The sequence below is a fragment of the Pseudoliparis swirei genome, chromosome 16, assembly GCF_029220125.1.
Source record: "Pseudoliparis swirei isolate HS2019 ecotype Mariana Trench chromosome 16, NWPU_hadal_v1, whole genome shotgun sequence".
NCBI lineage: Eukaryota > Metazoa > Chordata > Actinopteri > Perciformes > Liparidae > Pseudoliparis > Pseudoliparis swirei.
The window spans coordinates 11,118,502-11,143,528 of NC_079403.1; the positions used below are offsets into that span (position 1 = coordinate 11,118,502).

Here is a 25,027-nt window from a genome sequence, read left to right on the forward strand (position 1 = left end):
AAATAAATAAATAAATAAATACACGGCGATCAAAACATAACCTTCCGGCATTTTCAATGCGAAGGTAATAAATACACGGCGATCAAAACATAACCTTCTGCATTTTCAATGCGAAGGTAATGAAGCGTAGACATTTCTGTAAATGTCACTGTAAATCCTGCAGGGGGGGGGGGGGGGACCGGACTGAGCGGCTAATCTTACAAGTTTACTATAAACCTAAAATGGGATTTTGAACTGTGTCTGACGCTTCTGTGCATTTCTTCTCTTCGCAGGCATCGCCGTCTCCGATGAGCTCGACCAGGTAGATAGCAGCGAGACGGAGTCTCTATTAACTCACGTATGCACAGTACGCCGTGTGATGTCACCCGTCGCTCTGCAGCACGGCTCATGCGACATCAAATGAATGTTTGATAACTTTCACTTGTCCTACACAGCAGCACAGCTTTTTTTCTGATGATGAACCGCTATCTCACGGGAGTGATGTGCGAGAGTGATAACTTCAGTAAGCACGTCTCCCTCTCCCCGGGCTGCTTCAGTGTACATCGCATACGCAAAGCTGTGTCTTTGTCCTCGCCTGGCCCCCCCATTCTCTCCCAATAGCGCACAATAGTGCAGCGGCTGCCCAGGCTGCAGACACACAGAGGGATTTGGACTTGATGGTTCATGATAGATGCAGCATATGTTTTGACAGGGACTTCACTTTTTGCTCAGTGCAGCGGTACATGTCCAATCTCCTTGGCTCCCAGCCCAGAGACTTTCCTTCTTTCTCTGTGGGACAGGGACTGAATATTAAAGAGCTGCTCTGATCAGTCAAAGACAAGCAGACGTATCTTTGAGCTGTAAATGTTCCCGTTCTTACTTTGGGAACAGAACGTGAAAGACACAAATCCCACACAATACTACGGTGCTTTTGAAAACTCAGAACACTTGTTATTAGATTAGATTAGATTGGATATTCCTTTATTCGTCGTACAGTGGGACATTTCAGGATCACAGCAGCAGGTGCACATTAGAGCATTCAAAAAATAAAAGATAAAAATAAAACACAATACTTAATACTAAAATAATAAATATACAGAGGAAACTAAATATATATATATATATATATATATATATATATATATACACACATATATATACACAAGACAGTAACAAAGTGAATTTCCAGCAGGTTAAAGTGTCGAGGAAAATAAAGTGCTGAATGTGCCAAGATCTCCAGCAATCTAATGCAAATTTATTGTAAAGAACATAGTTCTGGTTACGATATAATAATATATAACAAGAAATAAAGTTCATACCGTCGAGATAAAGTATTATCGCAGTTCTTTAACGCCGCTGTCTTCTGCCTGCTCTTTTTCATGTACATCTGCATCTCCTGTCTCTCTTCAGTCTGTTGTTCTGCCTCTTATTACATCTCTGTTGCTCTTTTAGAACTTGGGGGGCTATAACTCGGCGGTGCGCCCCCGGGTGGTGGGGGAGTGGCTTGGACGGGAAGAAGAGGACTTGGACCCACTGGCCTCTGAGATGCTGCACCCCCCCGTCCCTCGGGCCAAAACCGAAGTGTGCTGGAGTGGAGACAGCAGCCCTGCTGGCAGGTTGGTCATTGGCGTTATCAGTGTGATTAGTCATCGATATGTGCACGTGTGAATAATTTAGACAAAAGTGAAAGTTTAAAACTTCAATAAAGTTCCAAAAGCTTTTGTTGGCTCTTTAAAATCTGCAGCCCGAGGAACGCCCATCTGAATGGGCTCGATAATCCCATTTCAAAGGCGTGATTACACATGCTTCAACCCAATTTCAAATTAAAGCTAACCTCATTTCTGTGAGCTCAAGGTCCAAATAATCTCATTCATGCTATTTAAAAAATATCCCGTTTTTTGACAATGTAATTGCGTCACACGTTGAACTGTGAGTGTTTGTCGCCCTCTTTGGAAGCTTTTTAAAACTTTTTTTGGGGGGGAAATTCATGTGCTTGCAAAAAACTCTTAATTCTCAAAAGCCTTTTACCAGCCTGTCCTGCCAGATGTTGCTACCGCTGTGAATTTGTATGCATGTCACATGGACTGCAGCTGCTGACGATTGGGTATAAAACCATAAAAAACACGCGGTCCTGAGCTGATATACACACAGTGTTAATCTCATTAGGTTACTGTATGGGTGGTTTATAGGCAGAAATCACTTAGTTAGAAACCTGAGCCGGGATGTAGGGCTGTGTGTGTGCTCACTGATGAGCCCCGCTCTGTGTGTGTGTTTGTGGATGAGATGGTTTTATGTTTACCTCTGAAGAGTGTGAGACACTAATGCAGTGGTATGTTTGGGATGGTTTAGCAGACCAACATAAGCCCCTTCTCTTAGCAACTGGAGGAGTATTTGCCTCATCTAATAGTTCATTTATATCAACTGTTAAAAGAGTCTCATGGCGATCAGACCCCATCACAACGTCTGGAGATGCCATGAATACTACAATATTATACTTATGTGGTATGGGGAGAGATGGGGGAAATTAAGTTCTGGATGGTTGTGATGTGGAGCGGGCTTCTGATGATGAAAGGAACCCGGGGGTGCAGGATGTGATGAGATCTGGAGGTGAAGGTGGCAGAGGAGAAATGTGTCAATTTCACACAGAAATGGCAACTGGCAGCAGCCCAGAGGAGAAGAGTTTAAAAGTCTGGCAGTGTTGATATGATCGGCTCACGGAGATCATTGCAAAATATGGTGGGTTTAACGAAAAGAGTGAATGTCCATAGGAACCTGTGGGAGACACCCCAGGGGAACAGGGGAAACATTTTACTAATAGATATCACCATTAAACTTCCCTAGTTGATTACTTGCATACAATCACATCAAGTTTTCCAAAAATGTAATGTTGAATATTAGGGCTGTCAGCGTTAACGCGTTAATCTATGCGATTAATTTGGCCGCGTTAACGCACTAAAATGTTTTAACGCAACTTTGTTTACTTCCGGTGTGCCTTGAAGTTTTTACACTCCTCTGAGTGTCAAACCGCGGCCGTACGGTTTAACACTGTTTCCGTTTTTAAAACAATTATTTCTCCGCGAAAATAAGGAGCAGAAATCAGTTTAAACTTGTGGATGAATCAGTCGGGTTTCCTCCTGCTCCTCCTTCCTCCCGTCTCCCCCTCAGATACACAAAGGAACGGAGGGCGACGTGTCGGGTGACGCGGCGCGGAAAGAACTCGTCACACGAAACCTTCAACGTGATTTGTCAATCCGTTTGTCTGTCAACATTTTGCGAAAAAAACAACCAATGAACACTCAGTAAATCACAAAGGACCTCCCACCTCATAGGTGAGGCTCATTAGCAGCCTGTCACTCAGAGGACAGAGAACACGGCGCGAGAACAATGTGCCTCAATATATAGAGAGCTGAGATTGTTCTGGAATGTTTGATGTATAATACATGGTATGTGTCACATGAAAACGCCTTTAAAAGGTGAATTTACATTTTTTTGTAAAATGGAGAACATGTCCCCAGCCTCCAGAGGGTTAACGTGACATATGTGAATGTCAGTCAGTTACCAAGGCCACTGGTTCTGCTGCTGTTCAGTGTTAAAGATGACAGGACCAATGGGGTCTCAATATACTTCTTTTTTTTTTACTAATCTGGATGTTTCACTGAAGAAACAATTTATCATCCACAATATTAAATACCTCGCTGGCACTTTATATGTAGGAGCCTCTTTGAAAACACAGCTCTGTGTGAAGTTTGGTCTTTAAAAAGAAGGAAAACAAACTTTTAATCGCGATTAATGAATTTCAAAATGTGCGATTAATTAGTACATTTTTTTTTATCGATTGACAGCCCTATTGAATATACAAATGAGGCATACTTATATGCGTACATTTAAATATATTTCCCAAACTAAAATCTGTAATAAACTATAAAGAAGGGATCAAAATTCTTCTCAACAAATATTGTTGACAAATACTGTACACAGACATGCAAGGTGGAGATTTCGCTCAGTCTAAAAAGAAAAAGCTCATACTGATCAGAAAAACCGGCAACTCCTGTGGCGCTTATACACTTTCAGACGCGAGTCCCCACATGTTTTCATGTGCGTGACCTCATTTCCTAAGCAAGTCCATCTTCCGCCTCCGACTTTGATAAGTCTACTTACTTATTGACATTTTTAAACTCCTTGCTTCCTTTCCTCATTGCAGCCCACCTGTCACCGAGGACCTTACGGAGAGCTGACAGGTGGTGGAGTTGCTGCAAAGTCTAGATGGATAAGTGCAAGTGGCACATGGGAAATCAGATGGAACGGTGGCGGCGATATATATTCAAGGCTTATTCAAATGGCTTATTTTGACAGAGCCTGTCCAGTGGAAAGAGACTTCCTCACTCCATGTCTGTCAGTGCCATGCACTACTTCTCTACCATGCTTATTATTAATAGTATATCTTTCTTTCTAATATATATTTAATAATACACATTTATCTTATGTACTTTCTCTTAACACCAGCAGATGCTGATGCCTTTGTGTATATAACAACAGAGAAAGATCACAATAGACATGAATGGGAGGAAATCCAGCAAAAGCCGATTTGATTATGAGGTTATATTTTCATCTTTAATGACTGGGTTGTACCATCTGAGGTTGATCCTTGTGGGGGAATACATGTTGACACTGTTGACGTTGAAACCAGGTGTAGTGAACAGGAGACTTTTATAGGAGATATGAGCCCATAATTTCCTTTATAGTACACTCTGCTTTTATCATGTGTTGTCCTTACTCCCTCTGCAGCACTGTGTACAAGTTCACCCATCCAGTCTAAAATTATTACTTGCAACCACACTTTTCCACCAAGAGTTAACCAAACTCCCAACCACCTTGCTTTGCCCATATTAGCAGATGTAATTATCCCAGAAATACCACACAGGGAGTATGAAGAAAGATCTTATGACCCTTCCCCATTATCTGTGAATAGAAGTCATTAAACTGAGATTAGCATCACATTAATACTTCTGCCCTGCTAATCCAAGCCCTTAGCCTGTGACATGTGGTAATTAATTTCTCCGATATCGAGATATATGCTGAAGTCTGTGGCTTTGACTGTATTGGAAGGAGATAACATTTTTCAGCCGTTCTCCATATTCCAGTAACACATTTCACCTGAGAAAATAAATATGGCTCATGGGAAAATAAATGTGAAGATAACCATTCAGTTTCTTCGTGTGTTGTTTTTTTCAATTAAAAACAAACTGAGGCAAACGCAACGCTGTACAGCTCAACTATTAGACTGACAGATTAGAACAAGTGGATATAATTATTATTATTATAGGAACATAGTTATTATAAAACATTTAACTGTAGCAGAAAGATTGTTTTTTTGATGATGATTCACATTCAACTTTCAAGTACTTAATGACGGCTAGGGGCTGTGTGTGTGAAATAATCATCAACAGATGTATTTTAAGTCATCATGATAATACGTGTCAATAAATAGGGATCCAATTTTGTATGGGAGTCTTTTTAGCTCTTCAACCCTGACACCTCCTCTGCTTTCCTCTGTAGCCTGAAGATGGAAACAAAGAGCAAAGGGCTGAAGGAGCAGCAGCAGCACCACAAGAAGCTCTTGGCTGCCATGTTGTCCCAGGACTCCTTCGACTCGGTCCATAGCCCCGCCCCCTCGGTCGCAGAGCAAGAGATGGAGGACGAAGACGATGCCATGGAGCTACTGGGTAATGCTTCATATTTACACCTCTCTGTTATGTACAAAAACACAAATTGTGAAGACGTAAACTTTGTTGTGCAGCGCAATGAATCAAATTTGATGTGTTTCCTCTGTCGTTGCATTCCTTTGGATTCTGCTAATCAAATACCATAATTCATAAAACTACTCCTGAGCTACACTGGACACAGTCTGAGAAGGACACCTGTTTACTTACCATTCCACATTCAGTGTGAACTCTATGTGTGTGTGTGTGTGTGTGTGTGTGTGTGAAACAGAAAGAAATTATAGCTCTAACAATTTAAGTTTAATGAGTCTCTTTGCAGAGCACATTAGTTTCCAATAGTTTTCATGAACTCTTTGATCAACTGAGTTTTTTTCTGATATTCAGACTTTGGAATTTGAAACTACAAACCACTTAAATTAAGAGATCAAGAAGATGGAAGCATTGTATCCACAATGTGTAATGTGGATGCAATGCACCACATTGTATCCACATTCAACATTGGAGCTGGGAGAACTGACTCAGAGGTCGTATCGAGAGAAACGTCTCCACTGACTTCAAAGCATTAGTTGGTTAAGTTGAAGTATAGGACTCAAACTTTTTCTCAGCTGGTGCTTTTCCTGTGATTTTAGTAGTCCAATTACTTTCTTTGCATGCATATACTCAAATGCACTTACTGGGGGTGAAGTCAAGCTTCATTTGAGGAAATATAAATGACTGTACATTTTATTATTATTAAGTCGAGGAAATTGAATGTATGGGACAGCTTGAAAGGAGGGAAGTGTTGCATATAAGTTGACATGTAGACGCACACTGTATGTAGTGGATTGATAGCTGGACGAGCGAAGCAGCAGTCAGTGTATGTGCTAAAGAGCACTGTAGTAGTAGCTGTTAGAGGAAACTATGCTTCCTGTTTACATAGTTTAGCCAGATGCTCTCAGCCAGTGAGTCTAGGTATTCACACTGACAACCAAAGAATCACAAAGTAGATCCTTTTTGTCTACTTTTGTATGTGTGTGTGTGTGTGTGTGGGGGGGGGGGGTCACATTCCTGAATGCATGTCATGTGCCGGCTCAAGATGGATGAGGAGGTGACAGTCGTTTGGCCTAATTGAGTAGAGGTCTTCACACTTGCCTGTCTGTGCAGACACAAGATGTGATACCTCGTGCCAAATTGAATTGTATGCCTGAAATGATGTGTGTTAAAGTAGTGGAGTAAAGTAGTTTCTCTCTACATGGTAACACGACAATACATGGAGGTCATACACACAACTGCTGCCATAAATGTATACAGCACAAATTAAAAGTCACGTACTTTCTTTTATGTTGGCTCACAAATGTCCGTCATTCAGTACTTCTTTGATGAATAACACCACGCAACCTGTTCCTTTTTTTACCCCTGTGCCTCCAACATGGGCCCCAATTACAGAGTTTCAGTATCGCTCCTCTCTCCTCAGAGCTGCTGCTCTGTGGTGACACACAGGCCGCGTACATCTTAGCATCTTAGCTCTCTGCTCTACCGTCACAGCACTGAGACTCATGTGCTTGTTAGCAGGATCTTTTCATCACGGTCATTCAAAGGGTCGCCTTCCTTTTATTGATGTGTGGCAGAGTGGCCTAAAACACTGGATCAGCAACAAATGATTTGTATCACACTCAAAGCGACACATTTAGTTTTATTGATCGCTTGTAAAGGGAATGAAACAAAAACATCTCCCAAGTTACCAAAGCCCAACAATTATTTATTAAAACTGTGACTTTCTTTGTCAATTGCCGAATCAATTAATCCACAAATTGTTTGAGCACAGACAGCAAATGAGCTCAGATGGCCTGCAGTTGCTGCTCCAGTGTCACCCAGACACATTCTGTTCTCTGTTTCATTTGATTTTATAGTCGGTCCAGAAGCTGTTGTACGTACTGTTTTCTCAACATTTCTCCCTATTATCACAGAGCTTTCTCTTCCTGTACATCGTCCGAACACCATTGGGACCCGGGCTGACGGTATATAACGATAAAGTGATAAATATTGCCATAAAGCAGGATGTTGAAGGTCTGTGATGGCCCACCTTGATCATAGCTCTCGGCATATTCCCATAGGGACTGGTTCATGACGGTCCAGGGCAGTAATTCAAAGGAAATAATACTTTGAGGTCATTTCTGATTTTGTGCCGAGGCCTGATCCTGGTGCTCTCCACAGGGACCACCGGCACTGTGTTGAGAGAAATGAATGATGCTCAGGAGGATCTGCGGGCCTCATTTAGAAAGGGGGTCTTGGCACAAATTCTGTGGCAATGACCAAACGCATGCCACAGATGACTGATGCTCCTGGGCAGGCACGGTGATCCTGTGATCGTATATTGATCCCTGAAGGAGATCTCTTTTTCCTTGCTGCTGTCCACTTGAAGGTCAGCTGCTCGGCAGAATGCCTGGAGCTGCTCGGGATTCGCTTGCTTGCTCAAAGGCTCTACATCGTGCAGGGTCCTTGGTGTTGAATAGCATACACTTGGGAATCAGTGGACTTTAAAAAAAAAAAGGTTTATTTAGGGACAGTGCACATTGATAAAAACATTGCAGTAAATGTGCCAGAGTTAGCCAAGAGGCTATTTTTCATCTGTAGTCCCATATATGCAGGCTACATGTACTTTAGCTGTAACTTGTACAGATATCTTTGGGAACAGTCCTATATACTGTATGTTTTTATTTATTTCATGATTTCTATTATGTTTTCATTCTCTTAACTTTGAACCATACTTTGCTAATTAATAACGTTCAACAGCTTATGGTGCATTGATGTCTGCGAAGTAATTGCCCCTTAAGTTCTCTTTCATGCAGCAATGGTCCCTCCTGCTCCAGAGATGGTCGGAGGCACGGTATCTATTTAAGCGTTTGCTTGGGCTGACCTCTAGTGGCTAACCTCTGGTATTACAGCTGCCGTGAGTAAAGCCTGTTTGGAAGCATACAGCCAGATCAAAGAGGATTTAAACACAGTTTCTTTACTTGTGGGATAAGTGCATTTGAGTCCTTTTGAAATAAGCTTTTGGATGCAGGTGTAAAAACGTCTAACTCGAGATCGAGTTTTCTCTGTTGTCGTATTATCAGTTGAGCAGAACTGCTCATTGGCCGTGAGCCTCCTTGTTGTGCGGCTTGCTCATGTGCAGAGAAATCCACACTACCCAAATGAGAGCAATTACATTGGTGAGAAATGAATGTCCCATGGCGGTGATGTCATATCTACCTGTCCAAACCTCTGGAGGAACGGTAGAGGAGAGAGCCACGGTAACACTGAGCATATTGCATGATATCTACTGGGAGGCGAGCGAGAAGCACGAGATCGTCCTGCTGTTATGGCGAGAATGTAAAAAGAATAAGGTGCAAAATAAAATCAGTCTTCGAAGAAAGTTTTCTTTTGTATATTGTTCAGACTGTTTCAAAAAGTGATAATAAAATAAAAGGGCTGAGTCTTATTGATTCGTTAGCTGCTCTCTGGGATGGCACTGCGTTTTCCCAGTTGTTTTACTTAGATCTGAGATAAATATTTACCAGTCAAAGCCATATTGGAAATTAATGTGACTCACGTGTTCTTGTAAAGGAAAATGTCTGAATTTGAGTTCACGCTGGGTGGTAAGAACACCGTTTGAAACAAGAAACACCATGTTTGGCCTTGCAGTGATATTTCATGGAAAGTGAGATAACACTGCACTAATGAGACGAGTTAGCATGTATATCTTTATTAAATATACATGTATGTATGTACAGTATGTAGATAAACTTGTGATCTTTCTCACAGATATGTTGCTCAGTGAGGACATGTTTTATTGAGTTTTGTTTGGTGAACACTCGCAACTTCAAGATCCTGTTGGAGGGTTGCGACATCCCATTTCACCTGCACACATAGTTCCGTTGCAGGAGAAAATAACAAAGATTCTCTGTGTGAAACACAGACACACACACACACACACACACCCGCATGAGTCCACAGACCCTTTTAGAATGTCAACCCACTCTGGCTTGTTTTCCTGAAACAAGAGAGGAGGACGTGAGAGTAGCGTTACCCACTCTCACTGATTCCCAGTGACAGGGAGGATTTGATGGGTACAGGATGAGGGCATAATGAAGCTGTGTCTGATCTTTGATACACTTAAGCAGCGTCTGGTGGATGAGTTACAACGCCTGTGTTGCTCTTTTGTTTCACGATGTCATATCTGCCTTGATCGGGCAGGGTATGTGGTACGATACCATAGCAGTTCTTTTTTGTGAGCCAATCTTTACCACCCTGAAATGCAAGTGAAAAATGCTCAGTGTTAAGAGGTCATCCACTGCACAAAGACCCCGTACCTCTGAGGGCGATTAAAGTCTTAGCCTTTCAACTCACAGAGGCCTTAACATTTACTTAGTCCCACTAAATTACTTTCTGTGGTGAAAGAGCAAAGCTCTTATTAGCTTTGTGGCAGATAGGAATGACAAATATGTGTTGTGATGATTTTTTTGAAAAGGACCCCTTAAAAAATGTGCCATATGTTCGGCATTCCCTGTGAGAATGCTCTAATATGTTGAAAACCAGAGGTGGAAGTAAAGAAATGTATCAAAATCTATACTTCAAGTAAAGTCCTGCATTGAAATGTATTTTAAAGTATCAAAAGTAAAAGAACAAGTCTACCTATATTTAGGTTTTATGACAAAAACAAAACAAAACAAATGACAGCGAGAGCCTCAATTGTGCTAAACAGAGATGGTGAGCAGTTGTGCCGCCTCACAGAGGCACTTGGCTGTATAATTGTCTTATTACGTTGAAGCAGACTAAGGTGGAGCTAATTTACCTTTTTGTTTTTTGATTAAATGATGCATTGTGTTTCATATGTTAGTAAATTGTCAAATACTTATGAGAGTCACTTGTACCCCCTGTCGAGAACATTGAGAATATCACTGAACTCTGTGTCGTAATGTAACCTGAAGTAGTGAATGGGCTGATTGCTGAGCTATAAGAGCTGTCTCCTTGTCCTCTGCCTTAGGCCAATAGCCAGTATGCCAGAGTTAGCAGACAAGGCCCACACATCCTGACGCCAGCAGCCCCCCCCCCACCCCCCACCCCACCCCACCAACACACAGACACAGTCTTATCGCCCCCATTGCACCCTTCATCCTGACCCAGACACACTATAGACACAACAGTTTCCCTGGAAACAATGTACACCAGCACACAACAGCGGCATCACCACGGTGCATTGAGAGGAGGTGAATCAGAACATGTATCTCAGTGGTGTAAGTTGCTTCATTACATATTTAACTTGAAGTAGAACTTTAAAAGGGGCCCGTGTTCCCCTCTGAAGATTTCGCCGGCTCGATGCTGAGAAGAATGTTGCCGCAGGTGAAATCGTCGCTGGACCCTCTGCAATTTGCTTACCAGCCTCATGTGGGAGTGGACGACGCCATCATCTACCTGCTGCAACGAGCTCAGTCGCACCTGGATGGAACCGGTGTCTCTGTGAGAGTCACTTTCTTTGACTTCTCCAGTGCATTTAACACCATCCAGCCACTGCTGCTGAGTGAGAAGCTGCGGGTGGTCGGTGTGGACGCGTCCACCATCTCCTGGATCACTGACTACCTCACAGGCAGACCACAGTTTGTCAGAATGGGCCGTGTGCTGTCTGGAACGGTGGTCAGTGATGTTGAGCCCCACAGGAACTGTTCTGTCTCCTTCCTCTTCACCCTGTACACCAGTGACTTCCAGTACAACACGGAGTCATGCCATCTGCAGAAGTACTCTGATGACTCTGCAGTGGTCGGGTGTATTAGGGATGGACGGGAGGAGGAGTACAGGGCAGTGGTGAGCGACTTTGTAAAGTGGGCCGATGAGAATCACCTTCGGCTGAACGTGGCCAAGACCAGAGAGATGGTGGTGGACTTCAGGAGGAAGGCGACAGTTCCTACACCTCTGAGTGTCCTGGGAGTGGACATGGACATGGTGGAGGAGTACAAGTACCTGGGCGTCTCCATCGACAGCCGACTGAACTGGAAGGCCAACATCAATGCTGTGTACAAGAAGGGGATGAGTCGACTCTTTTTCCTGAGAAAGCTTCGATCCTTCAACGTGTGCAGCAAGATGCTGGAGATGTTCTACCAGTCGGTTGTGGCCAGTGTGCAGCACTTTGCCATTGTCTGCTGGGGGAGCAGCATCGGAGCCGGTGACACCAGCCGTCTTAACAAACTGGTTAGGAAGGCTGGCTCCATCATCGGCTGCCAGCTGGAGCACCTGGAACAGGTGGTGGAGAGGAGGACGTTGAAGAAACTGCTGTCCATATTGGACAACCCGGACCACCCTCTCCACCACCTCCTACAGGGACAGAGGAGTACTTTCTCCAGACGTCTCCTCACGCTCCGCTGCCACAAGGACAGATACAGGAGAACATTCCTGCCGGCGGCTATGAGGCTCTATAACAGTTCACCTCTTGCCAGATCATAGTGTTGATCTGCACTTCACACATCTCATTGTTTGCACTACACACATACACACACATTTCATTTCATTTGCTCTGATTCATACACACACTTTGCTTTTTGCACTCTGTCTATATTTAATCTTTTTGTATTTGATCTGTCAGTGTTGTTGTGTGTTGTGTATGCATGTGTGTTGTATATTTATTTACATATATATTTAGTTTGTATTTTACTTTTATTTTACTTGTATACTTCTATATCTTTCATCCCTGTTTCTTATATTTTGTGTTTTGTTTTTATTCTTGTGTGTTGCTGCTACTGTCACGACAAATTTCCCCTTGGGGATTAATAAAGTATATATCTATCTATCTATCTATCTAAAAAGTCTTAACTACGCCCTATTGACGCCTGTAAAAGTCTCTCCATGCCGATAGATAAGAGTGGCACATTGCTGTGGTACAGTATGACGGTGGTAATAATAGAAGCAATTACCATTAGGCAAGTAGACTACTGGATTCATGGAATGATCACAGCAGTCGGCCTAAAAAACAGCCGACGGACGCATCAGTCACTGAACTGAGCGGATCATCTGAATGGAGGGAGCTGAATGGACCCGATGACGCCGTATTGTGGCTACTGTCGCCAGAGGGAAAGCAAAATATGGTAGACAGATGCACAGGGATGATATCTGCAGATAGGGTTGTTCTCTAGAATGCCGGGATAAAGGATTTATGTGAATAGATGCATTGTTTATCTGGGGTTCATTGGCCAAAGAGCCCGCAACAGTGATGTGTGCAGCTCTATTATAAGAGTGAAAAGTAAAACAAATAAAGAGCGACATCACTGTTCTGGGGCTCCGCTCTGTTGCAACATTGAGATTCAAGAGCCAAATGGGCAAGGGAGTTACAGACTTGATGTCATTGTGCAGTAATTGGTGTAATAAGTCGTCAGTGTGTGTTTTCTATGCTCTGTTTATCACAAACAAGCAGAGAAACCAGGATCTCCAAAAGAATCCGAGACATTTTCATTAAAAGGAGAGCAAATTCCAACATGTCCCTTCACTCATGTGAACTTGTGAGTTTTATTAAATCAAATTCAGTTGCTATTCTGTCATCGACATCTCCACACTCCCATCGACCAGGCACATTGCAGTTTGGTTTATTACTTAACGCTTTTATGAGTGATGATTACAATCATACATTTTTAATTTAACTGTAAAAAACTTTTTCAATTTATTGTGAAATGCATTTAAATATCTTCTTAAAGCTCAAAGTATAATTTAACTATATACTCTTTGTGAAATTTCCAAAACACAAGGCAGCTGAAGTCACTTTCCCAACTACAATGACTGGCATTTAAGTGCGTCAATACATCAGGCTCCGCTGCGCCTAGAGTGACGTACTAATCTCTGTGATATTTGCGGTTAGAAAGGGAGTTGAAAGGAGGTTTGCACCCGAGTCTGCGATAAGACTTTCCACAGGCCTCGGAGCTGTGATGTTAGCCCGCTCATGTGTGTCCCCATCTGATTCTGATCAGGCCTTTTACTGCTGCACTCAAGCGCCGTGGAGCCGAACGGGCATATGTTTAGGCCAGGAGTGGAGGAGGTGTGATTGAAAGCCGAGACATAATTATAACATGTAAGTTGGAATATTGTTTTTATTACAAAGCCAAACAAATGTGTCCCTGCCGAGACACACATCAAAGATGTCTGTGCGACGACTAACCGCGGAGTGGATCGCTTTGGTGCTGGAGGCTTAATGGAAAACGAATGCTGCCTGAACGTGTGAGGGCGGCTGAAGTGTGAGCTCTGCAAGTGTCCCTGAACGCGTCGGGTTGAGTTTGTGCTGTGCTTTTTGCGTGTGTTGCTCCCACAGTGCGTCTGTGTGTGTGTGTGAGTTGGTGGAGCCTTTGACTGTAAAAGATATCTATGACTTAAAGACGATTAATTAATGAAGTGTTGTGTGGTGGGACGCCTTCACTGCTCATGAAAGAATGGAAAATTCAATTATTTCACTGTAGATGATACGCAATAACTCACAGCACTTGGACTTGGTGCAGAGGATGATGAAGTGTGTGTGTGTGTGTGCACGTGTGTGTGTGTGCAGGGGTGGTTTTTCCTACAGGCGGTATAAGCGGCCACTTAGGGCGCCATTCAGAGTGGGGCGCAAAAAAATGCGCCCAGCAAAAAAAGAAAAATCTAACATTAGGGTAAAATGAGCCAAAAATCGAAAACGGAAGGGGTACGTACCTCCTTGGTGTTATCAGAAGGCCAGAAGGACTGCACTGTAGCTCTTGAAGTGTGGAGTGAAATGTATATAGTTCTTTAGACAACGTTCATTTGCACTTTTTATATTATACAATTTATTTGTTTATTTTTAATATTATATTTTGATTATTTAACACTCTTAAATTTACATATATTATTGCATTGTTTGTTATTATTATTGTTTGTTAACTAAGTTGTTTATTTGTTTTGATTCTATAGTGTACACTTTGCACTCTTGTTCTTGCAATGAATAAAGCACTACTGTTAAGAATAGCGTCAATGTTTTTCCGTTAAAAAAAAAAGAATGTTCCGTTTCACATTTTGGTGAATTCCGTTTTATTCCGTTTTGTCTAATTTTGTTCAGGTAGATTGATTGCTTAAAATTAGTGAATAATATGTGCCACAAGTGACCCAGACCTTCTAAAATTGTTGTTTGCCAGCCATCAACAGAACAGAAAACAAAAAAAACATTATTTGCAGGCGACGAGGGAGTGAATGTGCACCGTTGATCAGGGGGGCGTGGCCGGAGCGTAGTTCAGCACAGACGTGACATTTTCTCAGGGATTTTGTTCTGTATTTAATGTTTGTTCAATGTTGCGATCGTTGTTCTGTTTATTTGAAAGAAATTCAGTCTTGCAGGGCAATATAGCGTTTGAAAGTTGCAATTCCGTTTTCGTGCAAAATCGTTTTACATTTTGGGGTGCGGGGGGGGGCGCCACGAGTGAAGCTCGCCTAGAGCGCCAAATGTGCTAGGGCCGCCCCTGTGTGTGTGTGTCTTCCAGCTCCACGTGTGGGCTGCTGCGTGAGAGATGATTCCAAACCGTACATCTGTCAGCTTGTCGACCCAGGAAGGTGTATAATAAGTTATTTCTAAAGCCGGCACGGTAATTATGTCTTCATCTGTGTTTTCAGCCGCGTGGAGAGCCAGTCAGTCCTCCGCTATCTAAACAACACGAAATGACATGGAAACTTTGGAGAGAGGCGCACACGCACACTCCATCTGTGCACACCGCTCCTCTCTGACGACGCCGTGAGTGAGTGATTGCGGCACGGAATTCCTCATCGTCGGGGCCTTTTGTTGGGATTGCGTCGCTCAAATAGTTTCCATTTCCTCCCTCTACACCCCCACCACCCTCCTTTCCTCCCTCCCAGCGCAGAACCATTTTATTTATCTGCCATGTCTCATCGTTAGACAGGGGGTAGCATGCATGGCTCCCCGGTGCCCAGGGAGTGGACATGTGACTGGCTGACGAACGGGCGAGTGTGGACAGACGTTTGTTGTGTCTAGACCGAGGCCCGGGAGGCTGCAGTGGTCTCTGGGTAAGCCGGTCTCATGGGAGACACTGTAAACGTAGCATGGTGGTATTGTGGGTTCTATTGTGAACCTGGAGGAAATGCACTCCGTCATATGTGCGTTTGACGAAGCAGACGTGAAAGAGAAAGGAATGACTTAGGACACACTACATCTTCTGCGTGAGGTGATAGTTATTATATAATGGGTAGTTGATTCAAGACGAGTTCAATGGCTACATTTAAAGAGAAGTACATCTGTTACTTGTTGGCAAATAGTCTATACAATGGTGCATTCTACTCTGAAATATCTGCTTCTGTTTGTTCAAGACTACAAAAATATATTTTAAGAAACTATTTCTGCAGTAATATGCAGGCCTCTGTTTCTCAGTGTAATACAGTGAGAGCATATGAGAATATTTATCTGCGTGTAAAAGAAGTCATTTACAATGCTAACACCCAAACCCCAACCCGGGAGACGCATACTTTATCACTTCATACACAGGACCTCCTCAGAGGGTGGTGACAACACAGAAATCTGTCACCTCTCCCTCCCCATAGGAAGCTCAGAAGTGGATTCAGCCTCGACGGGGGCCGACATGGCTGAGATTCAGACTGCTGTTGCACAGATGATGAAGGGCTGCGCTTACTCTGAAATCCTGCGCTCCTTGGAGAGATGGGAAGATTCAAATGTTTGGACAGTGAGCAGCAACAGTACACAAGGGGAGTAGTTTGAGGATCAGTTCACTTTTATAGAAGTTGGAACCTTTTTTAATAGCATAGACATGCAAAAAACAGTGAAGATGACCTGGAGGCACTCGTCTCCTCTCGTCTCTCATCTGGCCAAAAGGAGGAACGGTGTAGAAACAATTGCTTCAGCACAAAATATTGAATTTCCTTCAGACACAGTTGAATGTGTGTTCCGTGTGGGATGCACGACAGAACAAAGTGTTTACCTCGGTGACCTTTGAGTGTTCGAGATTAATTTCACTTCCCTCTGACACGGAGGCCTTTCTCCCCAGCACTGAGTCATTTTATATTGACCAGAGGGAAACGAGTCCAAAAGACAAAGTGGGAGTTGAGGTGACACACAGCTGTGCAGCTGAGGTCATGTTCTCCTCCAGCGTAGGAGGAGCCGTTTGCCGTTGTTCTTTTGCTATTTCATGCGAGCCGCAGCCTCGCAAGTGAATGTTTTCAAGCGTCAAGTAATGATTTGTATCACAGGCGATGCGGCGATGACCCACAGAAAATCTGGCATGCCACATTAGTCAGTCGCCAAAAGAAGGGAAATGTTTAGTGGGATTGGACGAAGAAAAAAGAGGAAAAGGTGAAGGCCCAAAGTTGAGCAGTTCCCACGATCAGCAAATAGACCAAATCGCTGGTGGCTCCCTGTCTCCACCCCCTCCGATGCATACCGTGATGAATGGGACATTTAATATCGTCCTGCTTAAGGGGTTTACTGGAATGAATCTGTCCTCCTCAAAACACTAAAACAACCCTCGTTCTCAGACTGCCGGGCAAACGATGTGAGTGACATGACTGATGTGATGGCGATGATGTGATCAAAATGTAAGAAAAGCAAGAAAAGTCCCCCAGTCTTTGTTAAAAGTCTTGAATAGAATTATTGATTTAGATCGTTTGCCAACAGCTCTTGGTGTTATGCTGTAATGTTATCCAAACTGTAGCTGAGACTTCAAAATGTTTCAGTTTCTTGGTATTTAGTGATTAAACTGTAAGGACATTTTGCATATTGACATTTTCTTTTTTCCACTCAAATTTCCCTCCAAGCCTCAAGAACCTCATGATGACGTTAGAGGTAAAGACGGGGGATCGCAGAAGTCAGTAGGATTCATTCTCTGGGAACCATGAATGTCTGCACAAAACATAAGGGCAATTCTCCTAATCGGTGTTCAGATGTTTCATCGTGGACTATCCAGACAACTAAGAATGAATTACCACACTGATGGATGGAGGGAGAGAGTCCCCATGAGCAAGTGTCACCCAATCTAATCCAGGTGATTAGTTATGCGCTCTCCTCTTTCAAGGTGTGAGGCCCATTTCCCCCCAAAAACCAGGGGCCAGGTAATGTGACCCCCTACGTGTATGAGTGTGTCTGGTAAATTGAAACCAACATTAATACTTTTCACTGGGACGGGCACACTGTATGCACAAGAGCAGAAACAATGGCAGCTAAAGGTGAGAATATACTGTCCTGAAGGCGCCCCCCCCCCCCCCCCCCTTGGAAAAGCTCTGACATTCTTCTGGTCTGACAAGAAGAACGGGACGACTATTGTTATGGTGATCGTTCAAAATGTGTTTAGAGAGCTTGACCAGGAAAAAACCGAGTATGAGTCCAGACACCCACTCGCTTTTCATTCCCATAACACGGAAAGTACTGCAATCTCTTGAGGATGCATTCAAAACCAAAATGGTCTGGCTGACTCAGACTCTCCCCTTTGAACCTCTGTTATATTTAATGAAGCGTTAACTTTGTATCACTCTACTTCAGGGCTGTTTCTTGTCTTGTTTCTGCTTTCCATCCCCATCGTGCTAGAACAGTGCCTGAAGAAATGTGTGTCTGTGTCCTGATGCTGTACATTTCGTACTCGATATATACGGTATATCCATGTGGAGATCATTTCATCGTAGGGAACAGATGCTTTTCGAGATAAAGCAGATATCTTAGAATAGACAGGGAAGGCGCACGCGCGTTCAGAACGTTTATTCAACATGTACCTGAGAAGAGAAGTGAAGGAGGGCCTCTGCACCTGTTATCTGTGTGTTTGTTGAAGCATTGTTGTGCTCACATGTAAGTATAATGGCTGCAGACAGACAGACGGAGAGACACACAGACGGAGAGAGAGACGGAGAGACACAGACAGACGGAGAGACACACAGACGGAGAGAGAGACGGAGAGACACAGACAGACGGAGAGACACACAGACGGAGAGAGAGACGGAGAGACACAGACAGACGGAGAGACACACAGACGGAGAGAGAGACGGAGAGACACACAGACGGAGAGAGAGACGGAGAGACACAGACAGATGGAGAGACACACAGACGGAGAGAGAGACGGAGAGACACACAGACGGAGAGAGAGACGGAGAGACACAGACAGACGGAGAGACACACAGACGGAGAGAGAGACGGAGAGACACACAGACGGCGAGAGAGACAGAGAGACACACAGACGGAGAGACACACAGACACACAGACGGAGAGAGAGACGGAGAGACACACAGACGGAGAGACACACAGACGGAGAGAGAGACGGAGAGACACAGACAGACGGAGAGACACAGACAGACGGAGAGACACACAGACACACAGACGGAGAGAGAGACGGAGAGAGAGACGGAGAGACACACAGACAGACAGTGAGTGTGTGTGTGTGTGTGTGTGGAGAACCCAGGGATAGATCAGATGAAACCCAACTCTCCGTCTTCCCGCTCATTTCCCCTCTGACTTCACACTTCTTTGTCCCCTGTTGGCCGATGAGCGCGTACCCCTCCTGCTCCTTTGACGCCGTCGTGTGTCATTGACTCTGCTGCGTCACTTCTAATAACAAAGAGTTTGGTGTTGTTGTGTACCTTTTTCCCCTTTTCCTTGTATGTGTGTGCAAAGCGTGTGAGCAGCAGCAGGATGTGTGTGTGCTGTTATGTGCTCGCTCCTTTGACTCGAAGCAGTCCGTCATCGCCGGGCATCATATTGACACGAGAGAGACCAAAGTATGATTAATGGCCGTCCTTTCTCTCCCTCTGTCCCTCCCGGTGTCTCGTTGGCTCCCTCCCCTCTCAGAGGACTTGGATGACCTGCGGATGGAGGGTGTGACGGGCTTGGCTCCATCCGGCAGTAAGTTCAGCCAGGGACGCAGCTCCTATCAGCCTGAACCCCAGGCCAAAGTTACTCTCAACATCTGCTCTCAGTGTGCCAGGTAAATGTTTCCACCTTCTCTTATCTGGTGCTCTGGAGAGATTGTGTTTGTTGAGACAGCACAGCTCTGTAAAGTCTGTTCTTAAAGGGGTTTCAAAGATTAGTTCAACATTTTTGGAATTTTCTTTCTAGCCAGGAGTGAGATGAATAGACGTACACTCTAACGTCTGTCCGGTGTATATACCACCAGGCTTATCTCATCATACTGGACACACATGACACTGATATCTCTCATCTGATGCTCATCAATGTGTTTCCTTAAAATGTCAAACGATCACTCTGACTCAAAATGATAAGCAAACACATTTCAGCTCCAGTAAGGTTGTGGTTATAAGTTGAATAGATTCTATACTTGGTCTTATTCCGGATAATAACTCCTCCATATGCCGTACCCTCCGCTCCCCCACCCACTCCCTCTGCCTCAGTCTCAGAGGCAGCGTACCTCAACATTCAGAGGAGAGAATATCATCATATCTGAAGTGCAATCCGGTGTTTCTTGTTTTCACGAATCAGCTCGAGCACTGCTAATCGTCTCTGTCTCCATCACAGTTTTCTCTCCTCTGATACATTTCCTGCTCCCTCTGAGCCACAGCATCAGTGTAGCGCTCACATTTCTGAGTGTTGGGTGCAATACAACAGGCAGGTGTGGGCAGGAGTCTTCAGGATTCCAGTCGAAGATAAACGGGTATCTGTTCGATGAGACGCCAGGCACACATCTGCCTGCACGGCCTCCTCTGTTTGGGGTTGGTGTGTTTCCTGCTCTTCTTTCATTCACGCTGCTTATCAGTTTCGCTCCACGCACCGGCTGCTGTCAGGATGTTCTCAGAGGCTGCGCAGGAGGATGAATGGTATCAGTGGATCTCACTGGAAGTTTATTCACGTGGTATTTTTAAGCAAACAGTTTATGAATTTGGGTATCATTGAGTCCCTGGGTCGGATCAGCGGCAGAGCAAAGCAGCATCTGTATCTGTCGTCGTTCTTGGCCCGTGCGCTCTTTATTTTTCTCAACATCTGTTCTCCTTCTCTGTCTTTCTCCCTCTTTTTGGTTCAGTCCAAAATCTTACTTCGTCCTCTATAACCTGACCACAAAATACTCCCCACGTTTTATTGGCGTACGAGTGGTGGTCTTTCACAGTCATATTTGGTGAGTGTCAGAGCCATAAACGGATCACTAAGCTTCAGAAGTGTTGCACGCATGGTACGTCTTTAGTGCTATTCTAGAGACGCACGTAATTCTGAAATCAAGAGCGTTGCATGAGTATCACACGTATTCATGAATCCACACATGAAGCATGTGGATGCGTGCACTTGCAAGCAAAGAGCTCTGTGAACAGATAGTGGAAGCAGAGGTCACGGGAGGTCAGGAGAAGGACAGTCCAGTAGAGACTTAATGTGGTGTGCATTAGCTCTGTCTTGATGGGATTACCAGAAACACCTTTCCAACGTGTCTCAATATGGGGCCAACCGTTAAACTCCTCAGAGCACTACCATATGTGACACAGTTAGTGCCCCTGGGTTTCACACCTGCAGACAGGCCTACTGAACAGATGTGACCCTGCTGACGTTTTAAACTTAAAGTTGTTTTCGGCTTAAATCAGGATTCATATTTTAATGGATTCTTTCTGATAGTATACAACTCTTCCAATGATAGTATAGAGCTGCGAGGCCCTGTATCTGTGAACCAACACTCGTCCAAGTCGGGCAAGCATTCCTCACATACCCGTCACCACTCAGGCAAACAAATTATAATTCCACTCGTATGGGTCAGTGAGGTCCAGCATTCTGTGCATTACACTTTTGTTCCAAAGCATTTTCAGTGTATTTGCTCCCTTGAGTTGTCTAAGCGGTCAAACTGAGCCACTTGGCTTCTCCGTGTACCACCCAGTGCCAAGTGGAGGTGATGGCTACTTTCACACCCACAGCGTGAAGGCGACAACTCTGTTTCAGCAGCACTCCTGCTCACGTGTTCAAGATCCACCTGTAATGTTACGGGCCGGGGACATAAGAAGTAAATTACACAATAAGAAACAAATGAAATAGCCTGGATATTATCTGTATTTTATATTGATGTAAGCACTTTACTTCACACTCTTTTTGAGCTTTCTTCCCCATGCTAAAATGTGTCCCATCCTGAAGACCCTTTCCTCAGCCACTGTGTGTTTCCTTTGCTCCTGTCCAGCCACCAAACCGTCCAGTCAGCCTGTGTGGCAGCGCAGGAAACGCACCGCTTCCTCTGGCCTCTCTGCTAATGTGTAAAGTGCTGTGTGGCCTGTGTGCTGTGGTTATGTCCCTGTTCCTCTGGCTATAGCTGTGGTCACACAAGCACTTCACCCCCCCGATCTGTTCTTTTGAATGCCACAAAACCCCCTGTGTGCAAACGCATCACAGATCTCGGGCACAGTCCGGCAAAGCTGGTGGTGCGGCCCAAGGAAATGCACAAACCTCCTTTGGACTTGTAGTTCTCATTAAATTAATTGCTTTCATATCAGGAATGCACCAAGGGAATGGTAGTAAGGACTTGCAGGTTTTATTCGGAGAATGGGAAGGCCTTGTGATAGTCATCTCGGGTACTTTCTTTTAATGGTCTTATAAAGGCCGTTAAAGAGAGCGAGAGACAAGGGGAAGGATGTATAAAGAAATAGAATACAGTTTTAAAAGCTCTGCTCTGCTTTATACCCTCATCGAAGACGGGGAAAGCAAATGGCTCTGCGGCTGTGACAGAATGCAGCCATTAAAGCTCAAGGATTGCAATCCTTTGTCTTGAGCTAACGGTGGCTCACGATGACATGGAAACAGCATGCCGTTAAAGTATTTGAGCTAAAATACTTTGTAATCACAGCATGATATATATATATATCAGTCGAGAAAATATGCTTTGAAGAGAAAATTCTGTTTAATTCATTGCGGATGTCCGAGTGTGTTAGCATAATGGAAGCAGTGAAAAGCCACGTGCAGCATGTTTATCTTCCTGCTGCGAAGGTATTCCAGTCATTGTTTGTCTTTCACCCACAGTAAACTTTCCTATCTCCGGGAAACTTAAATCTTTTAGTGTCTTAAGGAGACAGACAAATCTCTTAGACCCGCTTCCATTGCAGTTCAAACCGATATCTTTGGAAATAAAAGCTGCAGTATAGGGGCTTGGAACACATCATGACAATGACCAGGAACTGAATGATTTAAAGGGAACCGGAATCCGCGCGCCAGTTTTTAGTTATGCTTCGTGAGTTAGTAAGTTGTGAAACAAGTGGGCTGAGTATAGTTTAATCCATGCACCACATGTCTGTGAATGCATTTCTGTGGTTTCAAGAGTTTTTCAGATTGATTTTCAGCAGGATGAGAAGCCGCGATGCAGAGATAGGATCTGTTCCTCCAAACTGACCCACATGTTCTCCTTTTCATGGCGAATCACAGATTTAACATTATAAGAGTTCATTCACCAAACACTTCCTCTCCATCTCATTACGTCAGACCGATTAGAGACTTGCTTGTCTTTGTGTGATCTGACATTCAGTTTTCAAACATGAATTGCAGTGTTGTGGCTAAGAATGTAGATTTCAGAGATGGTTTCAACCCGTTTGGCTGCCAATGTGTACAGTACAGTACTGTTAATGTGTACCGTATTGTCTCCAGGTTGCAGGGCGACAGTCTATCAGATGGCAGATCTGAAGAGGAGCACCGGTCTCGTATATCTGAGCAAGCCGTACCTGACATCTCATGTAAGTTGCACAACACAGTTCAAATCCAAAGTAGTCATTTCTTTGACATGTTTGTGGTCTCACGCTCTGTCTTTTCTTTTTTCTTTTGCTGTTTTGTGTACCATGTCTGGAGCAGCTCCATTGCCCGGGGTGGACACTGTGGCGGGACGGTTGCAGGAATGCGAGGCCTTGTCTCAAGTGTCAGGCTCTGTAAGTGTCCTCCCTACATCCATCACCAAACAATTAAGATCACTTTACAGCCATCAATTACCACGTCACTCTCACTTCTATTGTGCCAGAGCAAGCGAAGAAAGCACCTCTAGCTTCTCATTAAAAGAAGAAAATGGATCCGTCTTGATGAACAGTTGATCATGCTGATCAAGTGATAGAAATCTCCCAATATCACTTTGCCTCTCTCTGAGGACAATTATGTGCAATCTGAAAGGAATAAATGAAAAGACTATTTAGTGACACGACAACAATTGAGGCTGCTTTAGAGGTTTTATATAATAGGTCTAAATGTTTATGGGTTACAGGAGTACACAAAGTTTTGTTCAATAGGCTTGCGTGATAACCTCTCATACTTCAGGGAAGAAATCAATAGAGGTCTAATGTGGTACATGCCAGACTCAGACACAGCAGACTCTCACATGCTGTTAATAAAGCGGTCAGCTAAGACGGCGGTACCTTTTTTTATAATTACCAGCCCAAAAATGCGCTACCTTTTTTTTTCTTTTTCTTTTTTTAATAATTGCCCAATCTAAGTGTTAGACAAGGCATTTTACGGCATGTTTTAAAGAAAGAAGTTTGGAGCCGAGGCATTACTCCGTGTGTGGAACAGATGCATAGAGTCTCCAGACTAACTGGCAGCAGACTTTCAGAGACTGAAGGACCTGTTGAATCAAAGTCTGCAGTCAAGAGTCTGATAGATTTAGCCAAATACACCACTCTCCAGAAAATAGAGAAACTGTGCACGTTGTGACATATAATTGCCATTCTTCTACACATTTTTTTTCTCAAATGTCTCGAGTTAAAAATGAAGGCACGACCAGATGACGACATTGTCAATTTAATCATTGTGCCACATCGAGCTCAGTGACTTCAAATATGAGTCCTCTCGAACACCACATCTCCATAGGTTAAGCCCTGTCTGCCACTCTTAAGAATAGGCTACTAATGTCTCCCATATGGAAACCGCAAGTGCAAACGTCTCCTGTCATCTACTGCAGCTAATGTGGCTATTTTCTGTTTAATTGTCCATGTTTGGCTGTCTTTGAAAGGCAAATGCAATTTGTAATAGCTTGTTAGTTTAACTGTCCCTTCAGGGGCTTGTGGCCCACAATCCCTAAACAGTATGGAAAAAAAAGTCATGCTTTTATGAGCTTATTTGGATAGAATACAATAGTTGAAGTCATACAGTTTGAGGAATCACTCAACCTCTAGCTGTAGTAGCTGTGTTTTCTTCCTTTTTTTCATCAACTTATGTATTACGACCCTGCATGTGTCCCTTGAATTGGTAGAACTGTGTCCAATTGTATCTTCACATGTTGGCCTGGTTATTAATCAAAGTAAAATTTATTATTTAGCACGTTTCATGTCGTTAAATTAAGTGCGCCGTGCATTGGACATTGCCTTGGTTTGGGCAGTTAAAGGTTGGTGATGTTGGAAAGTAAACACTGTTAATGGTTATCATTATTAGTCTGCGGGGC

General features: G+C 43.8%; 1 protein-coding gene across 1 annotated transcript in view; it reads left to right on the forward strand.

Annotated features, from left to right (window-relative positions):
- The window catches only part of c16h8orf34 (chromosome 16 C8orf34 homolog), a 37,612-nt gene extending 13,971 nt beyond the window's left edge, over positions 1 to 23,641 (forward strand). Inside the window, exons 5-11 of the mRNA XM_056434700.1 lie at positions 273 to 301; positions 1,432 to 1,595; positions 5,536 to 5,702; positions 19,489 to 19,624; positions 23,254 to 23,339; positions 23,455 to 23,528; positions 23,618 to 23,641. Coding sequence (XP_056290675.1) covers positions 273 to 301; positions 1,432 to 1,595; positions 5,536 to 5,702; positions 19,489 to 19,624; positions 23,254 to 23,339; positions 23,455 to 23,528; positions 23,618 to 23,641 — 680 coding nt within the window. The remainder of the gene's footprint in view (positions 1 to 272; positions 302 to 1,431; positions 1,596 to 5,535; positions 5,703 to 19,488; positions 19,625 to 23,253; positions 23,340 to 23,454; positions 23,529 to 23,617) is intronic.
- The last annotated feature ends 1,386 nt before the right edge of the window (positions 23,642 to 25,027 follow it).